Source organism: Sorex araneus, chromosome 1, assembly GCF_027595985.1.
Source record: "Sorex araneus isolate mSorAra2 chromosome 1, mSorAra2.pri, whole genome shotgun sequence".
NCBI classification, from domain to species: Eukaryota; Metazoa; Chordata; class Mammalia; order Eulipotyphla; family Soricidae; genus Sorex; species Sorex araneus.
Window position 1 is genome coordinate 311,294,838 of NC_073302.1, and position 25,195 is coordinate 311,320,032.

General features: G+C 43.1%; 1 protein-coding gene across 5 annotated transcripts in view; it reads right to left on the reverse strand.

The window, feature by feature from the left end:
- GALNTL6 (polypeptide N-acetylgalactosaminyltransferase like 6) overlaps window positions 1-25,195 on the reverse strand; it is a 1,098,691-nt gene that overhangs the window by 15,635 nt on the left and 1,057,861 nt on the right. For all 5 annotated transcript variants that reach the window (XM_055118910.1, XM_055118897.1, XM_055118904.1 and 2 more), the window contains 2 exons: window positions 16,230-16,346; window positions 7,988-8,137 (listed from right to left, as the gene is read on the reverse strand). In XM_055118910.1, the coding sequence (XP_054974885.1) occupies window positions 7,988-8,137; window positions 16,230-16,346 (267 nt within the window). The remainder of the gene's footprint in view (window positions 1-7,987; window positions 8,138-16,229; window positions 16,347-25,195) is intronic.

Consider the following 25,195-nt stretch of genomic DNA (forward strand, 5'->3'; position numbering starts at 1 on the left):
TTAATTGTTATATATCTCTTCTGTGGGGAGGAAACAGAAGTGCATGTGAAAAAGTTTTCTAAATTTTCAGTGCAAGATCCTAGTGTAATTCAAACTCAAGTCTCAAAAACTTTGAGATCCAGAATGGTGTTCTTGACCTTGACTTTATGTTTCATGCTCCTGGGCTGAGCCAATTGGTAGTCTTATTCCAAACCACTCTCATTCCAAACCACTCTGGCTTAGTTAGGCAGAATTGTCCTTACTAGCTACTGTTTATTTATTTTTTAAGGATTATAATTTTTTTTCTGTTTGACAGTCTAAATCTTAATAGATACTCAGTTTAAGAAGATTTTATTTATTTATTTATTTATTCATTCATTTATTTTTGGTTTTTGGGTCACACCCAGCGATGCACAGGGGTTGCTCCTGGCTCATGCACTCAGGAATTATTCCTGGCGGTTCTCAGGGGACCATATGGGATGCTGGGAATCGAACCCGGGTCGGCCGCGTGCAAGGCAAATGCCCTATCTGCTGTGCTATCACTCCAGCCACGGAAGACTTTATTCTTATATTAACACCTGAGATAGATCCTTCTGAATGAACAAGTGTTGACAGTAGCTGAAACCATAATCAGAAATAATATTTCTAAGTTACCTAGAAATGTTAAAAGTTAAAAGGTCGTGTCAACTATCTGACTCCGCCCAGGCTCACAGAAAGCTAAAAGCAGAATGGGCAGATTGCATTATTTATTTAAAAGGTAGCCTCATTACTGAGCGAATGAATTTCCCTTCTGGGACATAGTTAGCCTACATCTTCTTTGAGAAGGTGTGTGTATCATCAGTTTGATTTAAAGTCTTCCATAAGGAATTGCTATTAGTTAGGGTAACAGACTTAAGTCTTCTGTTCTAGAGAGGGTATGCTATGGACATTGTGAATTAGGTCTGAATTAGATCTTTGAAAAGCCCATCTTTGTTTCTTATCTGCAAGAAGAATTGTGGAGTTTGAAAATAATGGTTATATGAACTTGTATGTCATTGGATAACTTTCATGGATCAATGTCCTCTCTATCATATGTAACAGGCTCAATTGTGCATTTAGACAAATAACTTTGAGGAGGGCATGAATATAGGATGATTCAAATTCTTAGATGGAACAAGAGTTAGTTTGTTCACTAATTAGTTGAGTAAAAGACTAAATATGATTGCAGTAAATCCAGTGAGACAGAATTTGATAAAAACAAATGTGTAAGTATAAAAGTATAAATGATGAACTGTATGGTTATAAGACTAGAGAGATGTATCTGTGTAGAAAAACAAGAGAGGAAAACTTTTTAAAATATTAAAAATACATTAAGAAGTAAAATAGACAAAGTTGAGGGAGAAAATCAACTCCTGCTAAATTAACAGATACATATTATTTATGACATAAACGGTATTAGATGTTCATAACAAAAGATTTTAGGAACTTGACTTTCTTGCTTGAAAATTGTGCTCCATTCTGGGAATTCTGCCACTCTTTCAGACCTGGAGAACATTAGGAGGGAGGGTCCAGGGAGTTGGGGCAGACCCAGGTTCAGTTATATGAAGAACAGTGGCAGGAAATTGGGTCATTTTGTTAGATGAAAGAATAAAGATCAGAGGAGCATTGTCCAAATATTCGGGATCTGTTTGAAGAAAGCAAAAACAAATTGGATTTCATTTGCTTGCAATCAGAGAAGAGCTTTCCAACAAGTAGATCTACCCAGAAATAAATGGGCTGGTCTGGGGTAGTGTGACAGCCCAAATATGATGTCATGTACAGGATTTCATAGAGAGGCTTCCTATGCTGATTTACATGCCTTTTAAATTAAACTCTTCATATACACTTTCCTCAGTCGGGATCTTAAAAGAATATTGACCCAGAAAGATTGGAAAATAACAACTTTATGATCTGCCATGTGCCATCTTTGTGGGCTAGCATGATTTTATGAGCTGAGAGACCAAAGTCCCAGCATCTGTCATAAATAACAATAGAGTCAAAAGTAGTTACTTGCCAAGAATTCCACCCACTCACTGTTTTAAACTCTTGTGACTACTGTGCTGTTATCAATTTAGTCTGACAGGTACCTTCTTATCTGTATTTCCTGACTGATGCTATTTTTAAGCCCTTTCGTATGGAAGTTAAACTCTAAGAACGCCCTAGAGTGCAACCAAGAAATGTAATTTAAACCCTTCCCTTTGGTCTTTGGGAGGTCTATGCATGCAGATCTAAGATTAAGAGATGTAAGAAGTTTTATCCAGTATAACTTGGGTTCATAAAGAGGATTTAATTAATATTTGAGCCCAGGGATTCTTTAAGCTATTTAATACATCCTTATTTAGGAATGTATATAGATCAGATCTTACAAAGGCCAAGTGGAAATAAAAGAAAAAGTTCCTGCTCAAAGCTGGCTAATATCTATAAAGGGAGATAGAAGACGAGGGTAGAAAAATCAGGTAAACATTGGAGCTAGAGAAGTGATTTTCTTTCTGCCTACTCATTAGAGCCTGTTCAGAGCTAACACCTGGCTGTGCTCAGGATTCACTCCTGGCCCTGCACTCATTCTAGAGATCCTTAGGGTACTATTTGGGGTATTGGAGATAGAATTGAAATTGACAGCACGCAAGGCAAGTGCCTTACCCAGTATACTATCTCTCTGCAACCCCCTTCCATATTTTTGGTTGCTAGTTTGTAAACAATTGACATTCTTATGTTTACTTTATATCCAAGAACGACACTAAATTTACTTATAGTAAATAGTTTAATAGTTTAGATGTGTAATCCTTTTCATTGTTATAAACCCAACTATGCCATGTATTAATTGACTGTTTCCTTTTATTTCAATTTTTTTATCTTTTAATTTCCCCATCTTGCTGAATTACTCTGGGTAGATTGGCCTATACTGTGGTGAATAGAAGTGATAATCACAGATATTCCATTTTATTCTCAGTCTCTGAAGCAAAGCTTTAACATTTCACACTTAGAGTGAACTCTGTTGTGGGTTTTGGATACATCTTTCATTAAATTAGGTTAATTTATTTTTGTTACTTTTTATTAAGAATAGTCTGATGGAAAGAAACCTGACAATTTATAAATAGACTCATATTTAAGGTCCTTTAACTTAGGATGAAAGTGTCATTTGACTATAGTGAGAAAAATATTCTTTTAAATAATTGGTGATGAATTAATTAGATATAAGAAAAAAGAATAAAAATCATATATATACATATACGTGTATATGTATATATATGAAGTATTTCAAGTATTTGAGCCAGGGAATAGCTCAAAGAGGAGGAGCACATGATTTACATATGGAGGTCCTGGGTTCCATGCTTGGTCTCCCATTGGTTCCCTGAACTCTGTTGGGAGTAATCGCTAAGCAGTGATAGGCTTGATCTTCTTGAAAATATTTTAAAGATTTGTGTACCAAAAACGTAGAAGATTAAGTAGCAATGCTTCCCACAGAAACTTAAAAGTTTACCAGGTTAGCTTAGGTGTGAACAAAGATTTTCTAGACAGAATACATGACTGTATCACTGTATCACTGCTATCCCCTTGCTCATCGAGTTGCTCGAGTGGGCACCAGTAACGTCTCCATAGTGAGACTTGTTACTGTTTTTGGCATATCAAATATGCCATGGGTAGCTTGCCATGCGGGCAAGATAATCTTGGTAGCTTGCCGGGCTCTCCGAGAGGGGCGGAGGAATCAAATCCAGGTCAGAGGCATGCAAGGCGGATGCCCTACCCGCTGCGCTATCGAAACAGAACACATAAACACATTAATCCTAAGGTCAGCTCTTTATCAAGGCAGCTCATCAAAGAGAAAGGCTAAGACATTGGAGTAAGATACTTAAAAACATGCATTCAACAAAGCACTCAAATATGGTATGAAAAACCAACCCCCAAAGCCAAATAATGTTAACTGATTCTATGACTTGAATAGGTCATTTACAGAGATGTCCAAAATGATCAACACACATGATCTCACTCTATAATTATAGAATGGCATAAAGAGGAGGGGAAAGAACAGAGCCAAGGAGGTGGAACAAATGGATTCTCCTGGACCATGCCAGTAGATCTCAGGTCACACCATTTTCGGTGCTTATAGATCCAAATTACAGCTCCCAGGCAGTCTGCCTTTCTTCCAAACGCTTTCTCTGGCCTCAAGAATGCCACTATCTGTAGGGATACTGGGTTCATCGGTGGTGGAGAATGGGCACTGGTGGAGGGATGGGTGCTCAACAGTGTATGAGGGAAACACAAGCACGACAATGGGTAAATCTGTAACTGCACCCTCACGGTGTTCACTAATTTAAAAAAATAAATTTAATAAAAAGAACACTACTGTCTGTAAATGCAACAACCCAGAGGCATCAGAGAATAAACTCACCTCAGTAGGATGCAAATGGAAGATTGACTGGAGTGGTATATAAATCAATATTCCTCCTCCCTTGCTCTCTGAAGAGTGTTCTTTGATTTCCAGAGTCCGTAGTGGTGGTCTTGCCCACCATTATACTTGCTTTAGAGTAACCCATTATGGACTCCCAATACTTTCCCATCCCCAATCAAAATTGTTTTAGGGCCATAACCCACCCCTTCCACACAAATTTTCTCTTCAGAATATATATCTGGGGAAACCCAAATTAAGACATATTACATGACAGGAAAATGATTAACTTAAAAAAATACTTGGAAATAGCTCTTAACTTAAAAAGGAAAGAGACCTTTGAGCTAACAATACTTAATATTGCTCATATACTATCATAGGCTAATCAGGATAGATTAGTTCAATGATTAGGTATAACAATTAAATTGAATAGGATAGCTTATAGTAAGTGATACAGTATACTGTAATGACATAGTGATATCTCCCATCATTATGTTCAATGTGAAAAAGGGATCTGTTATCCACACAGACATAAATGAAATACTATTGTCAGGAATTGTGTTGGAAATTTTACATAGTTTATCTCAATTATTATTCCTATCAGACTGATAAAGAAATTGAAACCTCTAAATGTAAAGTAACTTATTCAAGACCCCTTTTCAGTTTCAGAATGAATTAGGGCACATCTGGATCAACAGGTAGCCGTTATAAGACCAGACTGTGAAGGATGGATGACATTAAGAATGGGAGGAAGCTTGCTGGTAGGTGACCGGTATGTAAAGCTATGGGATAATCTAGGAGGAAGGTGGGATGGATTTAGAAGCGAAGAGAGGGTGGACTTTAGAGAAACTGACTGGGCGAGGGAGCTGATGTGTCTTAGTGGTCAGTTAAACCTTTCTCTCACGTGAATGGAGTGAGGATTTAAAAATTTTTACTGAGGTCACTTCCACTATTCATTATTCTTGTAACGGGGTCCCCCTGGTGGTCAAAGAAAACCAAGTCTGCAATTCCTTGCATGCGGTTCCTGCTATTGTGAGCAACTAGTCACAAAACCATGGATAAAGGATTCCTTTTTTTTTATATAGTGATAAAGAGCACATTTAAAAATAATTAAAGTGTAGGGAATGGGTAATGGTCAAAAGGTACAACTTCTGGTTAGAGTCTCAGGGCTGGGAAAAAAAAAGAATTTCAGGACTAGATTATTTGTGAATTTACTAATAAAAGAGGGCTCTCCCCAGGGCCAATCCAGATAGATTAGGCAACACCCCTAAGAGAGATTTTTGACTGTGTTCTGTTTCTTTATGCCTTGGTCATAGCTTTGGAAACAAACAGAACTTTCTAAAACAATAAATGAATAGGCTTAAGTGTCCCACAACATAGATAGTTCAGCAATTTCCCGTTCTGAGTTTTTGGCACATTTCTAGTTATGTAGAAATATTCCACTTGTTATACACATACCCAAGGAATGTAACATGCAGTTGAGGAGTGAAAGTCCAAGCACTTTTAGTTAAGTAATGCAATGACAACAGCTACAAAGAGATCTGAGGGAAGGGCCACACTTGGTCACATTGAATGGTTTTGTTTCGAAAGTCCCCGGGGATCCAGGTTTAAAGTGTGAAGGCTCTAAGAGTTACCTCTGGAAACCACCACAGAAGTTCTTTTCTCTGGGAGCTCCGTGTGTACGTGTATTAGTTGGTCTTATCCATCTGTAAGCTCTTATAATCTCCTAATGAAAACAAGTGTATTTTCTTGGCTTAATTGCACATTATTGACCGTTCTGTCTCTCTTGCTATACATGTACAGTAATGAGAAATGGTCTGGTCATGAGGGACCACCAGCCTTCCAGGCAAATGGCAAATCAGAGGTTTTATTGACGTGCCCAGAGAGTACATCGTAAAGGTCAAAATCCAACCTTAAAAGCCAAAACAAAAGACTTGTTCATTGTGCTACACCATGCAAACTCTGTCATCTTGACTAGTGAAAGCCTTTGACAGGATTAATTGTTTGTTATAAATTTAACAAGGAAAAGAATGATGTTTCCCTTGGGCAGTGATTTCCTTGTTACCTGATATTATTTCCAATACCATCTTTTTATAAGTTCCTTAGATTTTCAATGGTTGCTTTGTAGAACAGTGGGACCTTGAACTTTTAGCTGAACTAGCTGGATGCATAGTTACAATTGGCCAGACGTGGTGTGGGTGGAGGTGTGCAGGATAAAATGTGTATACCAACTAATCTCACTTCAGTGTGATTTAGGTCCCCCCCTTCCCAACACACACACACACACACACACTCACACACACACACACACACACACACACAGAGCACAGAGCACAGGGAACAGGAACACAAATCAGTATCCCTGCCATACTGATTCTCTGGAATGAAAATTCCCTTCAGCTTTCTGTAATTTTGGGGATACTGACATGGCTTCTGCCTCAGGCTAGCCAAGTTCATGATGAAAAGGATGAGGATGACTTGTTCCTGATAGCCCACCACACAGCTGAGGATGCCAGAGCATAGAAAGAAGAACAAAGGGTATCTTCTATCTGTCTGGTTCTTTGGCCTGGAGGGGCAGAATGGAAAGTTTCTAGAATATTGATAACTAACAGGCAAGACCTGCCGTAAGAAACAAGAAAGAAAAAGAAGCCTGGTATTCTAAGCAGTTCTGAAAAACAACTTAGGGGGCAGAGTGATAGCACAGTGGGTAGTGTATTTGCTTGCATGTGGTAAGCCAAGTTCGATCCCCAGACTCCACATAATCCCCTGAGCACTGCTGAGAGAGATCCCTGAGTGCAGAGTCAGCAATAAACCCTGGCCATACCCCTAACACAGCGGAGTATAACCCCCAAACAAATAGTAAAAAGACAATTTAATAAAAATATTTTAAGATAATTGTTTTTTATTTTATCAATGCAATAAAGTGTTTGAGCTATTTTTTTCCATCCCCAGATGTTAACTTTATAGTTATTTAAACTTTTATATGCCCCCAATAAATTTACCTCTGGGTAAAATTTTGGCCAAAATACAAATGGGCCACTTCCTGTGTAAGGATTGTAGCAATGCCATCTACAAGGATGTTTATAAATATTTATGTAAATGTAATTGCCAGAACCCAGACAGTTCCCCGAGTCTGAGTCTAAAATAAATAATAGATATGACAATATGTGTGAGTTTGTGTTGTGCGTGTGTGAATTGAGGTTCTTACACTTTCTACAGGTTTATGTTTGTTTCCTGAATTATAGTTCTATTTCCGGGAGTTGTCTAAGTTGATACTAGATCTTTCCCTTGCACTGTTGGTGTCTGGCTCCAAGCCACTTTCTATTATAACTTACTGCGACAGTCATACACATAATGAGCAAAGCAAGTCTCTGTCTCTCACCTAACCTGGGGTTCGGTGCCTGGTGCCCCATTGGGTTTCCCAAGTACCTGCCTAATCTGTCTAACCTAACCTGCCGAGTGCCCCAGCTGCACTTATAGCTGTCTGAGTAACCATTCAAACCCAAACTGTGGATTTAGGAAAAAAATAAAACCTGAGTTAAAAAAAAAAAAAAAACCTTGGGGGTGGCTGCAGTCTGCCAAACTCCTCTGTGTGCACCTTACCTTCCTGTACCCCCAGAACTGGTTGCCCTTCATGCCGTGGCAGTCGTAGAGAGTGACCGGGCTGTTGTGTGAGATGGCATCGAAGCAGAACTTCCGCGTGTGCAGTGGCTCACCAGGTCGAACATCTTCTCTCCATCCAAATGTGAAGAGCTAACGGGGTAAGAACAGCAGAAAGCCAGAGTGAGTTTTAATGGAGAGGGACTGAAGCCGATGGTAGTGGGTCTGGTAGCGTTGGAGACCTGTGCTGTGACTTACAAGAAGGAACTGGATCTTCTTGGCATCATGGGTGCTGTAAAAGGCACATGTCAGAGTTCTGTGGCCACTATAGCCAGAAAATGGCAATGAGGAGCTTCTGTTAGATCCCAGAGAAGTATAAGGGAGATGGGATGAGGCTTGGGAGGAGCAATAGGACAGGGGTTTAGGGACTAGCCTTACATCAGCTGATCCTGGTTTAGTCCCTGGCTCCATATAGGAATGCCCGAGCACCACCAGGTGTGATCCCTGAGCACAGAGCCAGGAGTAAGTCCTGAGCACTGCAGGGTGTGGCCCCAACTCTTCTCCCCCATCTCAAAGAAGAGAAAGAATGAAACTTTTTACTGAAGGCCTTTAGGTTCTTTTTGTTTTGTTTTGGGGCCACACCTGGAGATGCTCAGAGGTTACCTCTGGCTCTGTTCTCAGGAACCATTCCTGGCGGTACTTGGGGAACCCTATGGGGCACAGGCAGTGCTCTACCCATGGCACAGTCAGCTAGTGCTCTACCCATTGCACTATCACTCCGACCCCAGGTCTTTACAGTCTTCCTTTAGATAAAATCTTATCAGGACAAATTCCACACAGCCTGAACGAGCAGATTAATTGAAAAAGAATGATGCTACTAACTTGAAAACTCTGACTTAAGTCAGAGAGATAGTGTGGACTTTATGGAACTTGTCTACCATGTGTCTTTAATCCTGTACTATATCTCTGGCTTAAATTCCAGAGCATCGTCAGTGGTGATCTCTGAACAAGGAGCCAGGAGCAGCCTCTGTGGTCTCCAAACTCAACCTCTTAAAAAGATGACTTAAATGAAAGCTAAGTTTAATGAGTAAAGAGCAAATGAGGGGATGGAGAGAAAGTACAATGGATAGGGTATTTGCCTCGTATGCGGCCTACCTAGCATCCCATATGATACCCTGAGCTTTATGGTACACCAAGTGAGTGTACCATAAGAGTAATCCCTGAGCACTGCTGGGTATGGGCCCCCCAAAAAAACAAACAAAATAAAATAAAATCAGACAAACTAACTTGCTGGGTTGGTAAGAATAATTCTGCAGGATGCTCTAGAACGTTTTGAATTATAACCCATAGTAAGAGAGAAAGTTTTCTTTCTCTTCTTCTCTCTTTAAAAAATTATTTATTCATTTCTGTTTGGGGGCCATACTATGCTCAGGGCTTAGTCTTGGCTCTTCACTCAGGAATCACTCCTGCTGGTGCTTGGGGCACTTATGGGATGCTGGGGATTGAACCCAGGTGGGCACGTACAAGGTGAACACTCTACCTGCTCTTTCTCTTTTTCTATCTCCCTCGCACCAAACAGAAACAAGTTCCCCAATATCAATAATAATTACTATTTTTAAACTTTCAAGCTTCAATGACTTTTAGATTCAATTAATTCCCTTTTATTGGAATAGAAATATCCGGATCCAGGCCATTGGTGTTGTCTGTCTGCATACCCACTACTCACTGGTATTACTGAGTCTTTATTTTATTTAAATATGTTATTTTCATGGTTCTACAAGCCACCCTAGCCAAAGCAGAAAACAATGATTTTTTTTTTTTTTGCTTTTTAGGGTCACACCTGGTGATGCACAGGGGTTACTTCTGGCTCTGCACTCAGGAGCTCAGGGGACCATATGGGATGCTGGGAATCGAACCTGGGTTGGCCGTGTGCAAGGCAAATGCCCTACCTGCTGTGCTATCACTCCAGCCCCAGAAAACAATGATCTTGATTATTTATGTCTCTCTTTGTCTTTCTGCTGCTGTTTTTTCCCTCTCTCTCACCTCTCTTTCTCTTTATCCCCTCTCTCTGTCTCTTCTCTCTCTTAAATTCACATAGAAGGGCAGAGAAATCAACTGTAATTATTGTCTAGCACAGTCACTTATTATGCAGTTGAGAAAAAATAGACCAGCAGAGGTTAAGTGGCTCTTGATGCTTTCTTTTCTTATTTTCAAAAAAAAATTTTTTTTTGCTTGCTTTTTAGCAAATGGAACTTTTTTCTTTTTTTTTTTAATGTCCAAAAGAATAGCTGTGTTCTAGCAAGCAGGGGCTAACCATAATGCCTAAAGTGAGAGAGAGAGAGAGAGAGACAGAAAGAGCGAGAGCGAGAGCGAGCGAGAGAGAGAGAGAGAGAGAGAGAGAGAGAGAGAGAGAGAGAGAGAAAAGAGAGAGAGCAGGGTACCTGCCATAGAGGCAAGCTGGGGTGGGGGTGACCTGAAGGGGTAGGAGGGAAGCTGGGGACACTGGTGCTGGGAAATTACACTAATGGAGGGATGGGTTTTGGAACATTGTAAGACTGAAATGCCATCATGAACAATTTTGCAATGCTCTATCTCACAGTGATTCAATTAAAACTAAGTAAAAACTTAAAAAAAAAGAAACTGAGTAATCGGCTGCCACAATTTCATCTTGGATTTTTAGTGACATTTAGGTCCATGTTGGCTATTACAACACAACTTTGTATAACATTGTGTTGTCCTTGCTCCTCCTGAAGGAAGCTTAAGATTTATTAAGCCACTCCCACAACAGTGCCCCTGAGATACACCTAGTTTCATCAAGCACTAATAATCGTACCTTTCTCTTTCCTTCATGTCATTTACATGGTTTATTTAACAATGTCCTTTTTGTATAGACACAGGAAGACAGTTGATGCTATGCTTTGTAACATGGGAGTTAATTGACTCCAAATAATATTTACTCCTGGGCATCCATCATATTTACCCAACTTAAACCTCAGTTGCCTTTACTTTCTTTTCATCCTCCAAAGCAGGGTCCTGATGAAGGGACTGGAGGACCCAGGGAAAGCTGTAAACTACACTGGCATCGAAAGGGGACAAGCTAAGTGCCATAAGAATAATAAGTTAAGAGCATGATCATAGACAAATTCTGTCATGATCCAAAAAGAAGTAACTGATTAAGGACCCTAGTGAGTTTAGGAAAGACTAACCTGGACTGAGGACTATGGTCTGGAGTATATAGCGAGATGTCTCCAGGAAGAGCCAACATTTAAGCTTAATATACCTCTTACTGTGTTCACACCAAATGACTAGAATTATTATAAGTAAATTTACTAAGATGGTTTAAATGGATTACTAGCTTGGGAAAGAAGAAAGTAATACACCATAGATGGAATCCCGCCCTTGAGCGGATCTCCTCGTAATGTGGAGTGCTGAACCCTCAGATGAGATTTTGCCCTTGAGTTAACCTCCTGAGGGAGTGGCAGCTTTACGTCTATTTGTTGTTATGTTCAACCCCACCTACTGTACCCCAACCCTTCATGGTTTCTATATAACTATGCTGTAAGGGGAAAGAGGGGAGGATGAAAACTGAGACTTTGGGACTTTGGCCCTAGAAGGAGGACTAGTGATGATGATGACTGGAAGTGGAAGAGTGTGAGACTATGATGGGAGTAGGAAGTAGATAACGAAACAGAGGACTTTGAGGTCTATGAGGAGCCTAGTTGATGGAGCTATGATGACAGGGACTACAACTAAACTCTGATTACAGTTGTGCTGTAGGGGGAGAGATCGGACTATGCTGGGGAAAAGAGAGAAATAAACCGACTACCGGACAGCCTGGGGCCCTGTTTCTCTGGGCCTTCATCCATCCGTTGCTGTCATCCAGCTTGGGAAAGCGGTTCTCGGTCACTGAATGCTCGAATGTCACACGCCCACGCCTTTTCCCGTGGAAACTGACATGTAATAACCACTCTTCACTTTGCAGACTGATGGCTAAACCTGTACTCTTCTCAGTGTTTCAGATATTATTGTTGCTATTATTATGATTACCTGGTCATCAATCCAATCTGATATTAAACCTCTCACACGTTAAATTTACATTCCGGAAGCTAAACAATCTGTTCTGGTCTCAGAACTTTTATTCTTTGCACTGGGTGATGTTTTCATGATAGCCATAGTTTGTCCCCTCCCCATGGGCTGGTCCTTACCATCAATATTTAGATTAGCTAAAATATTTAACATTTATATGGTAAATCTATTCCTTACCATTGATATTTAAATTTTACTTTTCCAATGCGGTAACTCCCCCGCACCCCTGCCCCCTACCCCACCACCATTCCACTCCAAGCCCTCAGTTTTAGAGTAAATGAATATTAATATCTCTACTTTCTTCTTTCCAGTGACACTTCAAAATAGACTCAGAGGCAGATTGCTGGATCAGCATGTAAAAAGCTGCCTTCTCTCATATTCTGCAGTCTAGCTGGCTTCCACACCATGCAGAATCAGGAGTCAGCCCTGAGCACTGTTGCGTGTGTCACCCCCCCAAACAAACAAAAATAGAGGCAAATGGATCATGCACAACTCCCAATTCTTAGCTTTCCGCAGTAATGGTAACAGGGTAACTGGTTTGTGCGGTGGGCGTTCTGTTAGCGACAGGAAATGAATCAGGTCACTCAGGTGGGACTGCTAGTTCACTTGATATCTATCCCCCTCTTGCTGCCCTTTGGAGGGGATTGGCAATATTGCTCTCTCTGGGGGTTGTTACACTTTATTGCTTTGCTTGCTTTGCAGAAATCCAGCGAGTGCATATTCCTCCTGGCAGCTTGTTCTCCGGGTGGTTGAGAGGGAGGGAGGGAGGCTGCATCCCAAAGCTGCAGAAACCCCCACAGCGTCCACTTGCTTCCTCCTGGGTCTGTCTGGACAGCTCCTCGCTTGCTAGCTGGTGGAAAGGGAGAGTTTCTCTGCTTCCTCTCCAGGACCCAGGCTGGCTGGCTGCAAGGCTCCCTGAGGCTCCGGGGAACCTCAGAGCAAGGCTTTCGGCTCATCTCCATCACCTGGTGGCCTCTCTACAGCTTCCCCTCCTGCAGACCCGGGGGCAGATTGGGAAGGGGGGAGCATCTTCCCAGGCCTTGCCATAAATGGGCTCTATCTATTTTCTTTTTTGCGCCCTAAAAGCCATCACACAGCACTGGGAGAAGGAACCCCATACCTGCTTTGTCTAGACAGCTGCAACAAAAACGCAGATTCTCCTACGAGGTGCTCCAGAGACTCCCAGAAACTCCTGGGTTTGACCATTCTGTGATTTCATTGGTGTTGAGTTTTGCTATTTTGGCAGGTGGCTGTGGGCAGCAGGATAATTCAACTCCATTAAATGCTCCTTTTAGGGAAAAAAAAGATTTTGGGGGTATGAGGAGCTCTTAAACAGTGCTCAGGTGATCCCCGGCTGGGGGATACTCAGCCAATCTGGCCTGGGTTCCATGAGGGCGTTGCACAGGTCCTGTCGGACAGGGATTTCCCGATCCACGCAAAGGGTGCACGCAGTGATGCGCAGATGCTCTGGGGACCGTGTGGGGACCGGATGGAAGTGGCTCTAGCACAAGCAAAGCCTGCACCAACCCTTGTTCTATCCTGGGGTCCCTTCTTTGATGATTTGAATGAAAAAGGACACCTAGATCTTTGCTGTCCCGAGTTCGAGTTCCATCTTTCTTCACTTATCCAAGAATTTTAATCGAAATATTCAGGTTGAATGGGTCTTGATTTTTGTCATTAACACATGGACTGAAGCTCAGAATTCATTACTGGAAAAGGGGTACCATGTCAGGTTTTAACTTCCAAGTCAGTATATAATGATGTATATCTCAAATATGATTTTTTAAAACATCTTTCAACCTTGTTTAGTCTCCCAACAGCCGGATGCTTGTATGTGCCGGGAAGACTCTGTACTAGGAGGTGCAAGTATTGTTCGCCCGCGTCTGCAGGTGTCTGCTTGTCTAGTGCTGCCCTCTGGTGTCAATTCTCTGAATTACACCTCTCTTATATATATGTGTATATATATATATATGTATATATATATATATATATATATATTTGCATTTTTGCCAGGGGGTAAAACAATGAATCACCAATATCTGCAGTGTGTGCAGTAGAATTGCTTCAGTTTATATTTGTTTTCATCTGTCAAGCAACCTTTTAAATCAGACATATATTTCATTACAGAACATTTCAGTGGATAAGAACAGAAAACCTGATTCAGGCATTTGGGTATACAGCTTGGCTGGGTGAGTTTTCCAAGGGGGAACTATGGTGTGTGGGGGGGCCCTGCCGATCAGAGTCAACTGATTTTCCTAACAGCCCTGCCTGAGAGGTGGATGTTAGTGTCATTGCTTCAACAGGGAGGAACTCTGGTTCAGAAAGACTTAGTAATTTCCAAGGACCCACAGATTCAACTAGTTGAAGCTCAGACCGTCCTGTCCGCTGATCCTTCCCAGACCCCAAGAAGCTGTGGGATAAACACCCAAGGACCAGCTCAGCCACCAGAAGAGGGGAAACGTTGATTCCATGGTGGGTTGAATTACTTCTGAACTGGACCAGGGACCTGAACTAGATCTTCTCTCCTGAGTTAGGCTGCTGTGTGACACAGGAAGAAGACATGGGGCTCTGGGGTCAAGGTGACGGGGAGAGGGAATTGCCAAAAGCTAATTTTCAGTGTCTCTGAATAACTCTTTAAGGTCTCTGAACACCTTTTCTTTACCCATTTAATATGCAAGTTGGGTAATGAAGGAGGTGGCAATAAGTGAAGCTGTGCTCCTCACTGCCCCGATCTTGGGAAATAGCAGGGGAGGTGGGGAAACAGGATATGGCAGAGGCTTTCACTGGACCGGTAGATTTTATTCTTTTTACGAAACTCTGGTGATTGCTATAGAGCTGCATGAATTCCTTGGGCTCAGTGTGCACGCCAGTTTCAATAAGCATAGCACTTCCTATTTGAAATACTCTATGGTGTAAAATTAAAACACTAAAATGAGGAGGACACAATTCTATATTTTCTCCTTTGCAGGTCCCAGGGAATGAGGAAAGCATTTCTTACCCGGAATGGAAGTTTCCAAGTTTGTTAGGAATCCCATCTCACTCAGGAACTTACTTGCATGGAAATACTTTACAGTCAAAATCAATAAATAGTCTTGAGGCATCCCACAGATATCAGGGTATTATTTTTTTCAAAGTTATCTTTTATGTGTAAGATTCTAAGCTACTGCAGTGAGAGGAACAGGCAATGTATTCATGCTTTTCAATGGAGTGCAGAGGGGGAAAATAAGATTTTGAAAGTCCCCCAGACTTAGAGAACAAAGAGCCTTCCATGAAAAGAAAGATAAAGCATGAGTTCTGAGGCAGAGCCACGGTCCTCCACAGGACTGTCCGTCAAACGCTCATTCTGGGAAGGGAACTAGACGACAAGGGTCACAATCAATACTTCTTACACTCCTTTTATTTTAGTTTATTAATTTCGTTGAAGCAAGATCGTTTTGGGTAGAAACTTCCTTAGAAAAGTGTGTGGGGAGAAAAAAGAGAAGAAATACGTGTTCAAGAGAGAGAGAACACGGGGGGGGGGGGGGCTGGAGCGATAGCACAGCCGGTAGGGCATTTGTCTTGCACGCGGCCGACCCGGGTCCGATTCCCAGCATACCATACGGTCCCCCAAGCACCGCCAGGAGTAATTCCTGACTGCAGAGCCGGGAGTAACCCCTGTGCACTGCTGGGTGTGACCCAAAAAGAAAAAAAAAAGACTTTGAGAGAACACGGACTTCTCCAGAGTGGCAAAAGCAGAGACATAGAGATAGGTAAGTGAAGTGCCTTAAAGAGCAAACCTCCTGCCTATTATTTTCTTTGTTTAGGGGCCACACCTGGTGGTGCTGAGTGCTTACTCCTGACTCTGTGCTCAGGGATCTCTCCTGGTGGGCTTGGGGAGCCATATGGACTGCTGAGGATAGAAGAGTTTGGCCACGTGCATGGCAAGCACCAGATCTTTTGTACTTCACTCCGCCTCCCTCCTTCTCCCCATTATTGAAAGCACCCATTCCACAGCTGCCCCCAGGAGAAACAGAGGCTGAACAAGTCCCTTCAGCACAGAGCTGGTTAGTGAGATTATTCGAGTCTTCCCTGAGCCTCCCAGGCCCCTGCTGGAGAACCTCGTGGTTGTCTCAGCTCCTCCCACCCCACCTCCCATGACTTCCGGGAGCGACATCCCCACCTGCTCGTGAGACCACGTCCTTTCAGACCCATCCTTGACACAGATGTCCAGCCTCAGCTCGGTCCCCGTGGCCCCGTGCTTGCTGTCGATGCAGAGGTTGGCTGCCACGTTTCGAATCTGTGGAAGGAAGAAGGAAGTGAGGTCGGGAGTGTCTTTCTCCTGTTGTACCCCTAGATCCGGAGAATCTGGTGTATATTTGGTCTCCCCCCACCCCATAACAGGTTTATTAAGGAGTTGAAGTGAAAGCACAACGTGTAGGGCGTTTGTCTTGCATCCGGCCGACCTGGGTTCGATTACCAGCATCCCATATGGTCCCCTGAGCATCGCCAGGAGTAATTCCTGAGTGCAGATCCAGGAGTAACCCCTGTGCATTGCCGGGTGTGACCCAAAAAGATAAAAAACCCACAGGTTTGTTGACACAGATGTCCAGCCTCAGCTCGGTCCCCGTGGCCCCATGCTTGCTGCATATACCTTCAAAGCACATGAAGCATATAGAGAACAATATAGAGTAAATTCAAGAGAACCAAGTTTAGAAGACTGTGTCGGCCATGAGTTGGTTAACTAGCTAAGCCACAGCCGAGGGCAGCAAAGGAACACGTGGCAAGCACAAGATTCAACTCTGTCCTCAGAATAGGTTATTTTTCTACTGTAAGACATCTTCTACCATTACCCCTCCGTTGGGAGAGAGATGAAATCTCGAGCGGGTGAGGTGGGCCAAGTGTGTGGTGGGAGAGAGTCTGTAGCTGAGCTCTGCATAGTTCTCTGCAGCTCATGGGGACCCTAAGTTCCAGTTCATGAAATGGTTCTGATCTCCTGGTATCAAGACTTAAGCTGTTGGGGACGGGCCTAGGCACCCCCTGCCTCTGTCCCTGTAAACAGGGACTGGGTGAGGAGGGGGCCTAGGCACTCCCTACCTTAGTTCCTGTAAACGGGAATGGGTATGGAGAAACTTGGCGTGAGGGCGAGTCATCCCCTGACAGCTGACCTTGACAGGTGGCCGAAGGGCCACCATGCTCTGGTGGCCAGCCTGGAAAGGGGGTCGAAGGGCCACCATGCTCTGGTGACCTGCCTCGTGAGAAAAGTTGAAGGGCCACCATGCTCTGGCAGCTGGACTCAAGAGGAGGCTGAAGGGAGGATTGGCTCGTATCTGCCATGGCCATGCTCAAGGCCACATCTGTTTTCCCATGTTTCTCAAGGCTGAGAGAAGGAACCGAAAAACAAGTAACATTGGCAAAAATAAAGTTGCCTGCACCGCTTGATTAATAATGTTTATGCCACTTATGTAACCTGCTGATCGTTGCTAAAACAAGACTATATAACCCCGTTTGGATTTCAATAAGCTTGCTGTATGCCGTATATTGCATGCAGTCCTCCCTAGCCCACTCAACTCTCATTCCCTCTCTTCGGCCGAGGTTCAAGTTGGCCGCACGGGCCGCGGCATTAAGCATTTTTCCAGAGTGAAAAATATTTCTTTAGAGTTTTGGTGCAAGCAGTCAAAACAATATTATCAGTGTAATTCAAAAGATTTTCTATGGAAAATCTGAAGTTCGAAAGATTACTGAATAGAAAAAAACCCCCTGCACATTCTGGGTAGTCTATGAACACTAATGTCAGGTACAGAGTAGTTAGTGCTGGGAAAGATTAAATGGTGAAAGATGGAAATAGCGGAAAGGGCAACAACTAAGAGTTTGGACATGGACATGTCCCCTTGTCACATCTTCCTTCTTGAAGATTTTCTTGATTTTTGTTGGCACCAGGGACTGGAGCAATAGCAAAGTGGGTAGGGCATTTGCCTTGCATGCGGCTGATCCGGGTTCGAATCCTCTGTCCCTCTTGGAGAGCCCGGCAAGCTACCTAGAGTATCTCGCCTGCATGTCTACCTGTGGCGTATTCACTATGCCAAAACAGTAACAAGTCGCACAATGGAGATGTTACTGGTGCCCGCTCGAGCAAATAGATAAACAGTGGGATGACAGTGGTATAGTGCTACAGTGTTGGCACCAGAACCACCTCCTGTGGAAGAAGCAGATAGCATTATAGTTGGTGACTCATAAATTGGATAGATAAGCCTCATTTCTCTATCCTTTTGATGCCTTTATACAGTCCTAGATTTCAAGACTCTCTTCGTATAGAGTTAATAATAGACACTAGACACAAGCGGGGCTGGAGCAATAGCACAGCGGGTAGGGCATTTGTCTTGCAAGCGGCCAACCCGGGTTTGATTCCCAGCACCCCATATGGTCCCCTGAGCACCTACAGGAGTAATTCTTGAGTGCAGAGCCAGGAGTAACACCTTTGCATTGCTCGGTGTGACCCAAAAAGTAAAAAAAAAAAAAAAGACACAAGAGGGCCAGAGTGATACTACAGTAGGGAGGGTGCTTGCCTTGAACGTTCAGAGCTGGGTTTGAGCCCCAACATCCCATATGGTTCTCTGAGCCCCAGCAGAAGTGATTCCTGAGTGCAGGATCAAAAATAAGTCCTGAGTACAGCTGGGTGTGACCTCCCCCAAACCAAATAACAATACCAAGTAATAGACACAAGAACAGGGTGTAAGCAAGTGATCACTCTAGTTAAGGTCCTTTTGCCCAGAAGGAATAAGAAAGTTAGGAATCTCCAGGATAGAGGGTACCTAAATTGTCCTTCTCCTACGAGGGTTGGGCAGTGAAGCGGAGAGCAAGTAGTTACGAGATTTTCTGGGTATTGTGAAAGAAGCAGAGGTGCTTATATGCTTATATGGGATGGGCAGAGGGAATTCTTTCATAATTTGTACTCTGATAGAGTAGAAATCATTCAGGAGAGAATCCACAGCGGAGTGCCCAGTTTCCTTATTCAGAGCATTTGGAAACAGTATTGGTTCATCTTCCACGACTTCTACTTCTATCTCTACTGTCAGTCTCTGTCCTGGAGCAGCAGGGGCTAGAGACATAATGTAGCAGGAAAGGCCCTTGCCTTGCATACAGCTGACCCGGGTTCGATACCAGGCATCCCATACAGTCCCCTGAGCACCACCAGGAATTATCCGTGAGAGCAGAGTCAGGAATAATTTCTGAGCATCAATAGGTGTAAACGCACCCCTCCCAAAGAAGAGCAACAAATACGGGTACAAGATGGCAAATGGCAAATGGGGTCCAGTGTAAAATAACCTAAATAGTCTTGTAGGCACATGTTTACTTCTTTCAGAATGTAATCCATTTCTCACCTTTTCTTTTTCTTCCCCCTGCTTTTTCCAAATAGTAGATTTAGGGGAATCTGGCTTTCTGGTGGCCAGGAGTCAAGGGAAATTGAAACTGAGTCCCCAGGGAGCCAATGTCCCCAATTACCAGGGAAAGAAATCCATCCTCTTGTAAAATCAGTTGAAAAAGGATGCGAGAGAGCCAAGGCCAAGTTTCCTTTTGCTTTCTCTGCCTGGAGCCGGCCAAACTCTGCAAAGCTCCCATTTGATCGCCTTATCTGAGGCCAGTGTGTGGCCTTTCTAAGGCCGTCTTTCACCCAGAGAGCTGTCTGACAGGTTGGGGTGGCGGGGGCAGCCCTTTTATTCCCGGGCCATTTAACACCCACACACGTGCTTTTTGAAGAAGTAGCATGGGCCAAAGGTGTCTCTGCATCCTCAAGTTCCTTTCACCTAACGGGATGGATGCTCAACCTACACAGGGGGTGGGGGATGGGGGAGAGCATCTGCTTTTTATAGTCTTTGTTCTCCGCCAGTGGTCATGTCACTCCCTCTCCCAGGGACTCTGCTGTTGCAAAAGGAAGAAGAGGTGCAGAGAAGAACATCCAGCGACCCGCGGCCGGCTCTGCAGTGGATCCCTACTCTAGCCAGTCAGCAAAGCCCCGTTTTGTTCCCCAGTGCTATGAGCTCCGAAGAGAGTTTGCCCGAGGGAGGAAACCCTGGTCTCAACTCCTGAACGTTTCTAACTTCTCATTAAGCTGGCATCTGTGTCCACAATGGGACGAGACACTCTGGAAGCCAACTTTCACATTTCAAAGGGAGATTGTCGGCATCTGTGAAAATTGCAGCACCCAGTTGTGCCAGAGAGGAAGTGGTGAGGGTTTGATCAAGGATGCAGGAGACACCTGGGCGCAAGCTGCCTGTCGCTTGCTTCTCTCTTCCTCGGTACCCGATGTTGTCTGCGCCACCAGCCCGCAGATGTGGCTGCATCCAAATCAGCGAGTGAATCGGGGGAGCTGAGGCTAATTCCAACGTATTTGTTGCAAAAAATTTAAAGAAAAACATGGAAACAAGACACTGGGACTTTAGTGGAGGGAGAGGTATTGCATATAGATTGAAGTATGAAGCGAACCCCTAAGATTCCATCCTGTCAACCTAAGTGATGTCAATGAAAAGAAAAATGCACATCCCACAAGCCTAGACATTAACATGACTTTTCTGACATGGCACTGTGTTCATGGTCCAGGGCAAAGCAATCCAACTAGGCACACGCACCCCAACTCTAGCCTGTGGAAAGCTGCAGAAACCCATGGTAGAATAGATTATTTTAATTCCTTTTTTTTATATCCAACTTTAGGACCTGAACATGAAAATGTCATGAAGGTTGTGGAGAGGGATCCCAAAATAACTGCACAGAATTAGCAAGAATGGTGGTGCTTGGGCGGGGGGGGGGGGGGCTAGAGAAAAATGAGTGGAGGGCCTCTTCATGCCTGCAGGTTTGCAGAACTAATCTCCTTTTGGGTGAGGTTTTGGAAAAGGTCTGGCAGAAAGTGAAAGATTTCTTAGGTATGCAAGAGAAGGCAGGCTTAGTTTTATCTCCCCACCCCCCTTCGCCAGTGCAGAAAGAATTACATGATAAGGGGAGTGGGGTGCAGATGTCAAGGTGATTAGTCGTAGTGGTGGGGGGAAGCAGACATAATTTAACTGATTATTGAAGAGAAACTAGTCCAAGTTTAGCAAATGAGAGAGAGCAAGCTCTGCTAATCCCTCTCTCAGAAGTTGGGGGCTCCTTTAAGAGGAAAGAGGGTTCGTGATTTACCAATTCGTAAAGTACCTTCTCCGGCCCAGGCACTGCACTAGATACTATGAAAAGAAGTAAAAAAAGTCAGTTTTCTCCTTTGTGCTGGTTTTGGTTTAGTGAGGACATTAGGGAACACTTGAATGGAAGAAAGACTTGAGGTGTCCAAAATTAACGGGCTTTTATAGGGTAAAAGGCTGCTCTCCTTTGATGGACAGAGGCCAAGTTTAGAAGGTGAAACCAGGTGCAGCATTCAGAAAAAAAGTTGCCAGGGTGGTTTGGAGAGAGAATGGAAGGGAATTAGCAAATCTGATGCTCAGCGAGCATGAAGCTAGTTTCCTACAACCTCGATGTAGCTTGTTGATACTCATTTTCTGACTTTGGAGGGGGGACCCCTTCAACATTTAAAGAGTGCTTCTCAATGGGAACGGCTCTGAGAGTCACCTGGGGGAGAGTCAGAGATGGAGGGAACAGCTGGAGTTCTACAGCAGCCTCCAAGTGCGGTGCGGAGCCCTCAGCTCTGAGATGTTATTGTTTGATTGCTCAGTGCTGGGTGAGCGCTGAAGAGGAAATGACCCATTCTGACTTGGACCACACGGAACACTTAGCAGCACTGATGACACTGGAAAAGGCTTGGAAGGGCGAGTGGAAGGAAATCTAGCCAGGAGCGGCTGGGAAGGACACTGCAGTCTTTGGGGGTGGAAAGGAACACGGATGTGGAAATTTGACTGTGTGAGGTGTTTCTGAGGGAACTACCCACAATCGGGTGGAGCAGAAGGTTGATGAAAGGAGGGCAAACATGCCTCTGAGGGTGATTGTGAAGACTAAAAGGATACCTGCACAGTGCTTACTTAGCACGGCATCTAGTGCACCCTAGGTGGTCAGCAAGGCTTGCTGCTACCTGTGAATTTCATTATTCAACTGATCCAGTGTGCTGGAAAATGGGGTGATGTCACTCTCCGGAACATTTCTATTACACCATGCGTTGTCCCAGGGGAGGTCTGAGAATAGGATGGGACTTTGCCTGCATTGGCTGTGGCTCACCTGCCAGTCTTCCTTCGGATCACCTGTTAATGACATAAGTCAGGATCTCGCCCTGGTACCATTGGTTTCTCCCCGCCTCCACCCCCCAACACACACACACACACACACACACACACACACACACACACACACACACACACACCCCTCTAATCAAGTAGCCCTTGCCCCACTCTTTCCTTCATTCTAGTCTCACAACAACATCTTCAGCGTTTCTGCCTGTTTTTGTTTAACATGGTAAAATATATACAATATGAAGTGTGCTGTTTAGCCATTTTTTGGGGGGGAGGAGACACACCTGGTGGCATATGGGGGGCCACTCCTGGCTCTGTGCTCAGATTCCTACTTATTCCTGCTATGCTTAGGGAATCACGTGGGTTTGGATGTTGAAACTGGATTTCCTACATGCAAAGCACATACTAAACCCAATGAGTTATCTTTTACCCATTTTAAAGCGTACAACTCAATGGCTTCGAATACACTCAAAATTCAGTATAAACAATCACCACAGTCTATTTCTGAACATTCTCATTACCCACAACAAACTTGTATTTATTTAGTAGTAAACTTTCCACGTCTACTTCGGGTAATTTCTATTTAATATTAATTTACCTGTCTCAGGTAGTTAGGTGGGACAATGTCATGGTTCTCCTCTTGCATCATGCTTAGTCCCCATGATACTTTCAAGCTTTATCCATATTGTTGCAGGTGTCGTAACTTTGTTCCTCTTAAGGATGAATAATTCCATTGTATATAGTGCATGTATGCATGTGTATCTCTAGCTAATCATTTTTCATCCATCTTCTACACTTTGTTTACTCACTCATCCATTGATAATACTTGGGTTGTTTCTACATTTGGGCTATTATGAATAACGGTTCTGTGAATGTCTGTCTTCATACTTGTTTTCAATTATTTTGGATTAATGACTAGGAGTGGAACTTTCGGTCATTTTGTAATTCCACATGTATGTTTTTTGGGGGGACTGCACACTATTTTTGTAGCTCTTGTAGCACTTTATATTATACCAGCAGTATGCAATGATTCTAATTTCTTTATATTCTTAACAACATGTGTTGTTTTTAGTTCTTTTTTTTTTTTTTGCTTTTTGGGTCACACCCAGCAATGCTCAGGGGTTACTCCTGGCTTTGCACTCAGGAATTGCTCCTGGCAGTGCTTGGGGGACCATATGGGATGCCGGGGATCGAACCCAGGTCGGCCGCGTGCAAGGCAAATGCCCTACCCGCTGTGCTATCGCTCCGGCCCCTGTTTTTAGTTCTTAATAGTAGTCATCCAAGTGGGGATGAATTGATATTTTCTTTTGATTTTGTTTTGCATTGCTCCAATTGCTTACTAGGTTTACTATCTTTTAAACATTGAGCTACATATGTAAAAGTATTGGACTTTTGTCTTTCTTCTTTGGGGAAATGTCTATTTTTGCCCATTTTTGTTAGATTTTGATTCATATTTTTACGTTGTTGCTGAGTTGTAATTCTTTCTATCTTCTGGATATTAATACCATATCAGATATGTGGCTTTCAGATATTTTTTCCTATTATGTAGGTTGCCTTTCACTCTGTGGATAGTGTCTTTCCCTTGTTCTATTATCCATGTATGCTTGTCTATTTTCAGGTGTTCTCTGTTCATAAGAAAAACACTCAGTTGGAAAGGCATCTCTTCTATAGCATGGCATCATCTTAATATGATTAATTACAGAGTAAGAGAGGATAAGAATACAGGGTTAAGGCTCTCTCCTGACATGCTGCCAAATCCAGTTTGACCCCTGGTATGTCATATGGTCCCCTGAGCACCGCCAGGTGTGACCGTGAGCTTGGAGCCAGGAATAGACTCTATTCCTAATAAGCCTATTCACTGTAACATATAATTTCCCAGAACCATTTGTTGATGTATTTGCTTCTCCTCCACTGGGCCATCATGGCAATCTTGTTAAAAGCTAGTTGACTGCATAGATGAGGGGTTTTTGGGATCTTCATTCTATTTTTGTGACAATCGCATTTAAGATCTACTCTTTTTAATTATTACTAAGTCTAGACCACAAAATTATACAGTGTAGATACAAATTTGTGCATTAGATCACAAGAACTCATTCATCTTATAAACTGAAATTTGTACACATTGATCAAGACCTTATTTCCCTCATTAATTTCAAGAGTCTGATTGAGATTATGCAATAACAAAAGGAGCCCATGATAGAAATAGGACCCCAGATTTATATGCATCTACTCTAAATAGTCTTTTTCTAAATCTATGTCATGCTCCTTAAAGTAAAACATTATGACTGTTGTTTGTAAAACAAATCCAATTTAAGAACAGGACTTTAGAGTTCAAGGGTTATTTGCCAGAAACAGTTCGATTTTCACAAAGAGATGCAGCGGCAGATTTGTGTGAAACTTGATGTATGAGAAAACCACTTCTTAATGGGGTTAAGATAAGCAGCTTGTTTCTGAGAGATGAGAACGATTAGAGGAACCGCTTCATAGACACTGGGTGCTTCCACAACTACCATTTCACTTCATTGGCAACACTATCCAGCTGACTGTGATTTGCTCCTGTTTGCACTGGAGGCTCTGGGAAAGCAAGTGGTTTATCCAGCAGATGGCAGGCAGGATTTGTCACTGCGTCTCTGATCCCTAGACCCACGTTCTCAAAACCACATAATGTAATGGCTCTAATTTATTCAGCAGAACTATGAAATTTTGGCTGCTAGATGGTGGCAAAGAGTTTCATGAGAACATAGGAATTATAGATAACAAAGAGGCTTGTCAGTCTTTGGGTTTAGAAAAGCAGAGTCCAGTCCAAATCTGGGTTGCAATCTGATCTAAATTGAAGCAGCGATAGAAAGAAAATCACTCTCTTTCTCAGGGACCTTTGATAAGCTGAACTACTTTGAGGCATTTATCTGAAGGATTTGGAAACAATAATTGAAAGGATATTTGT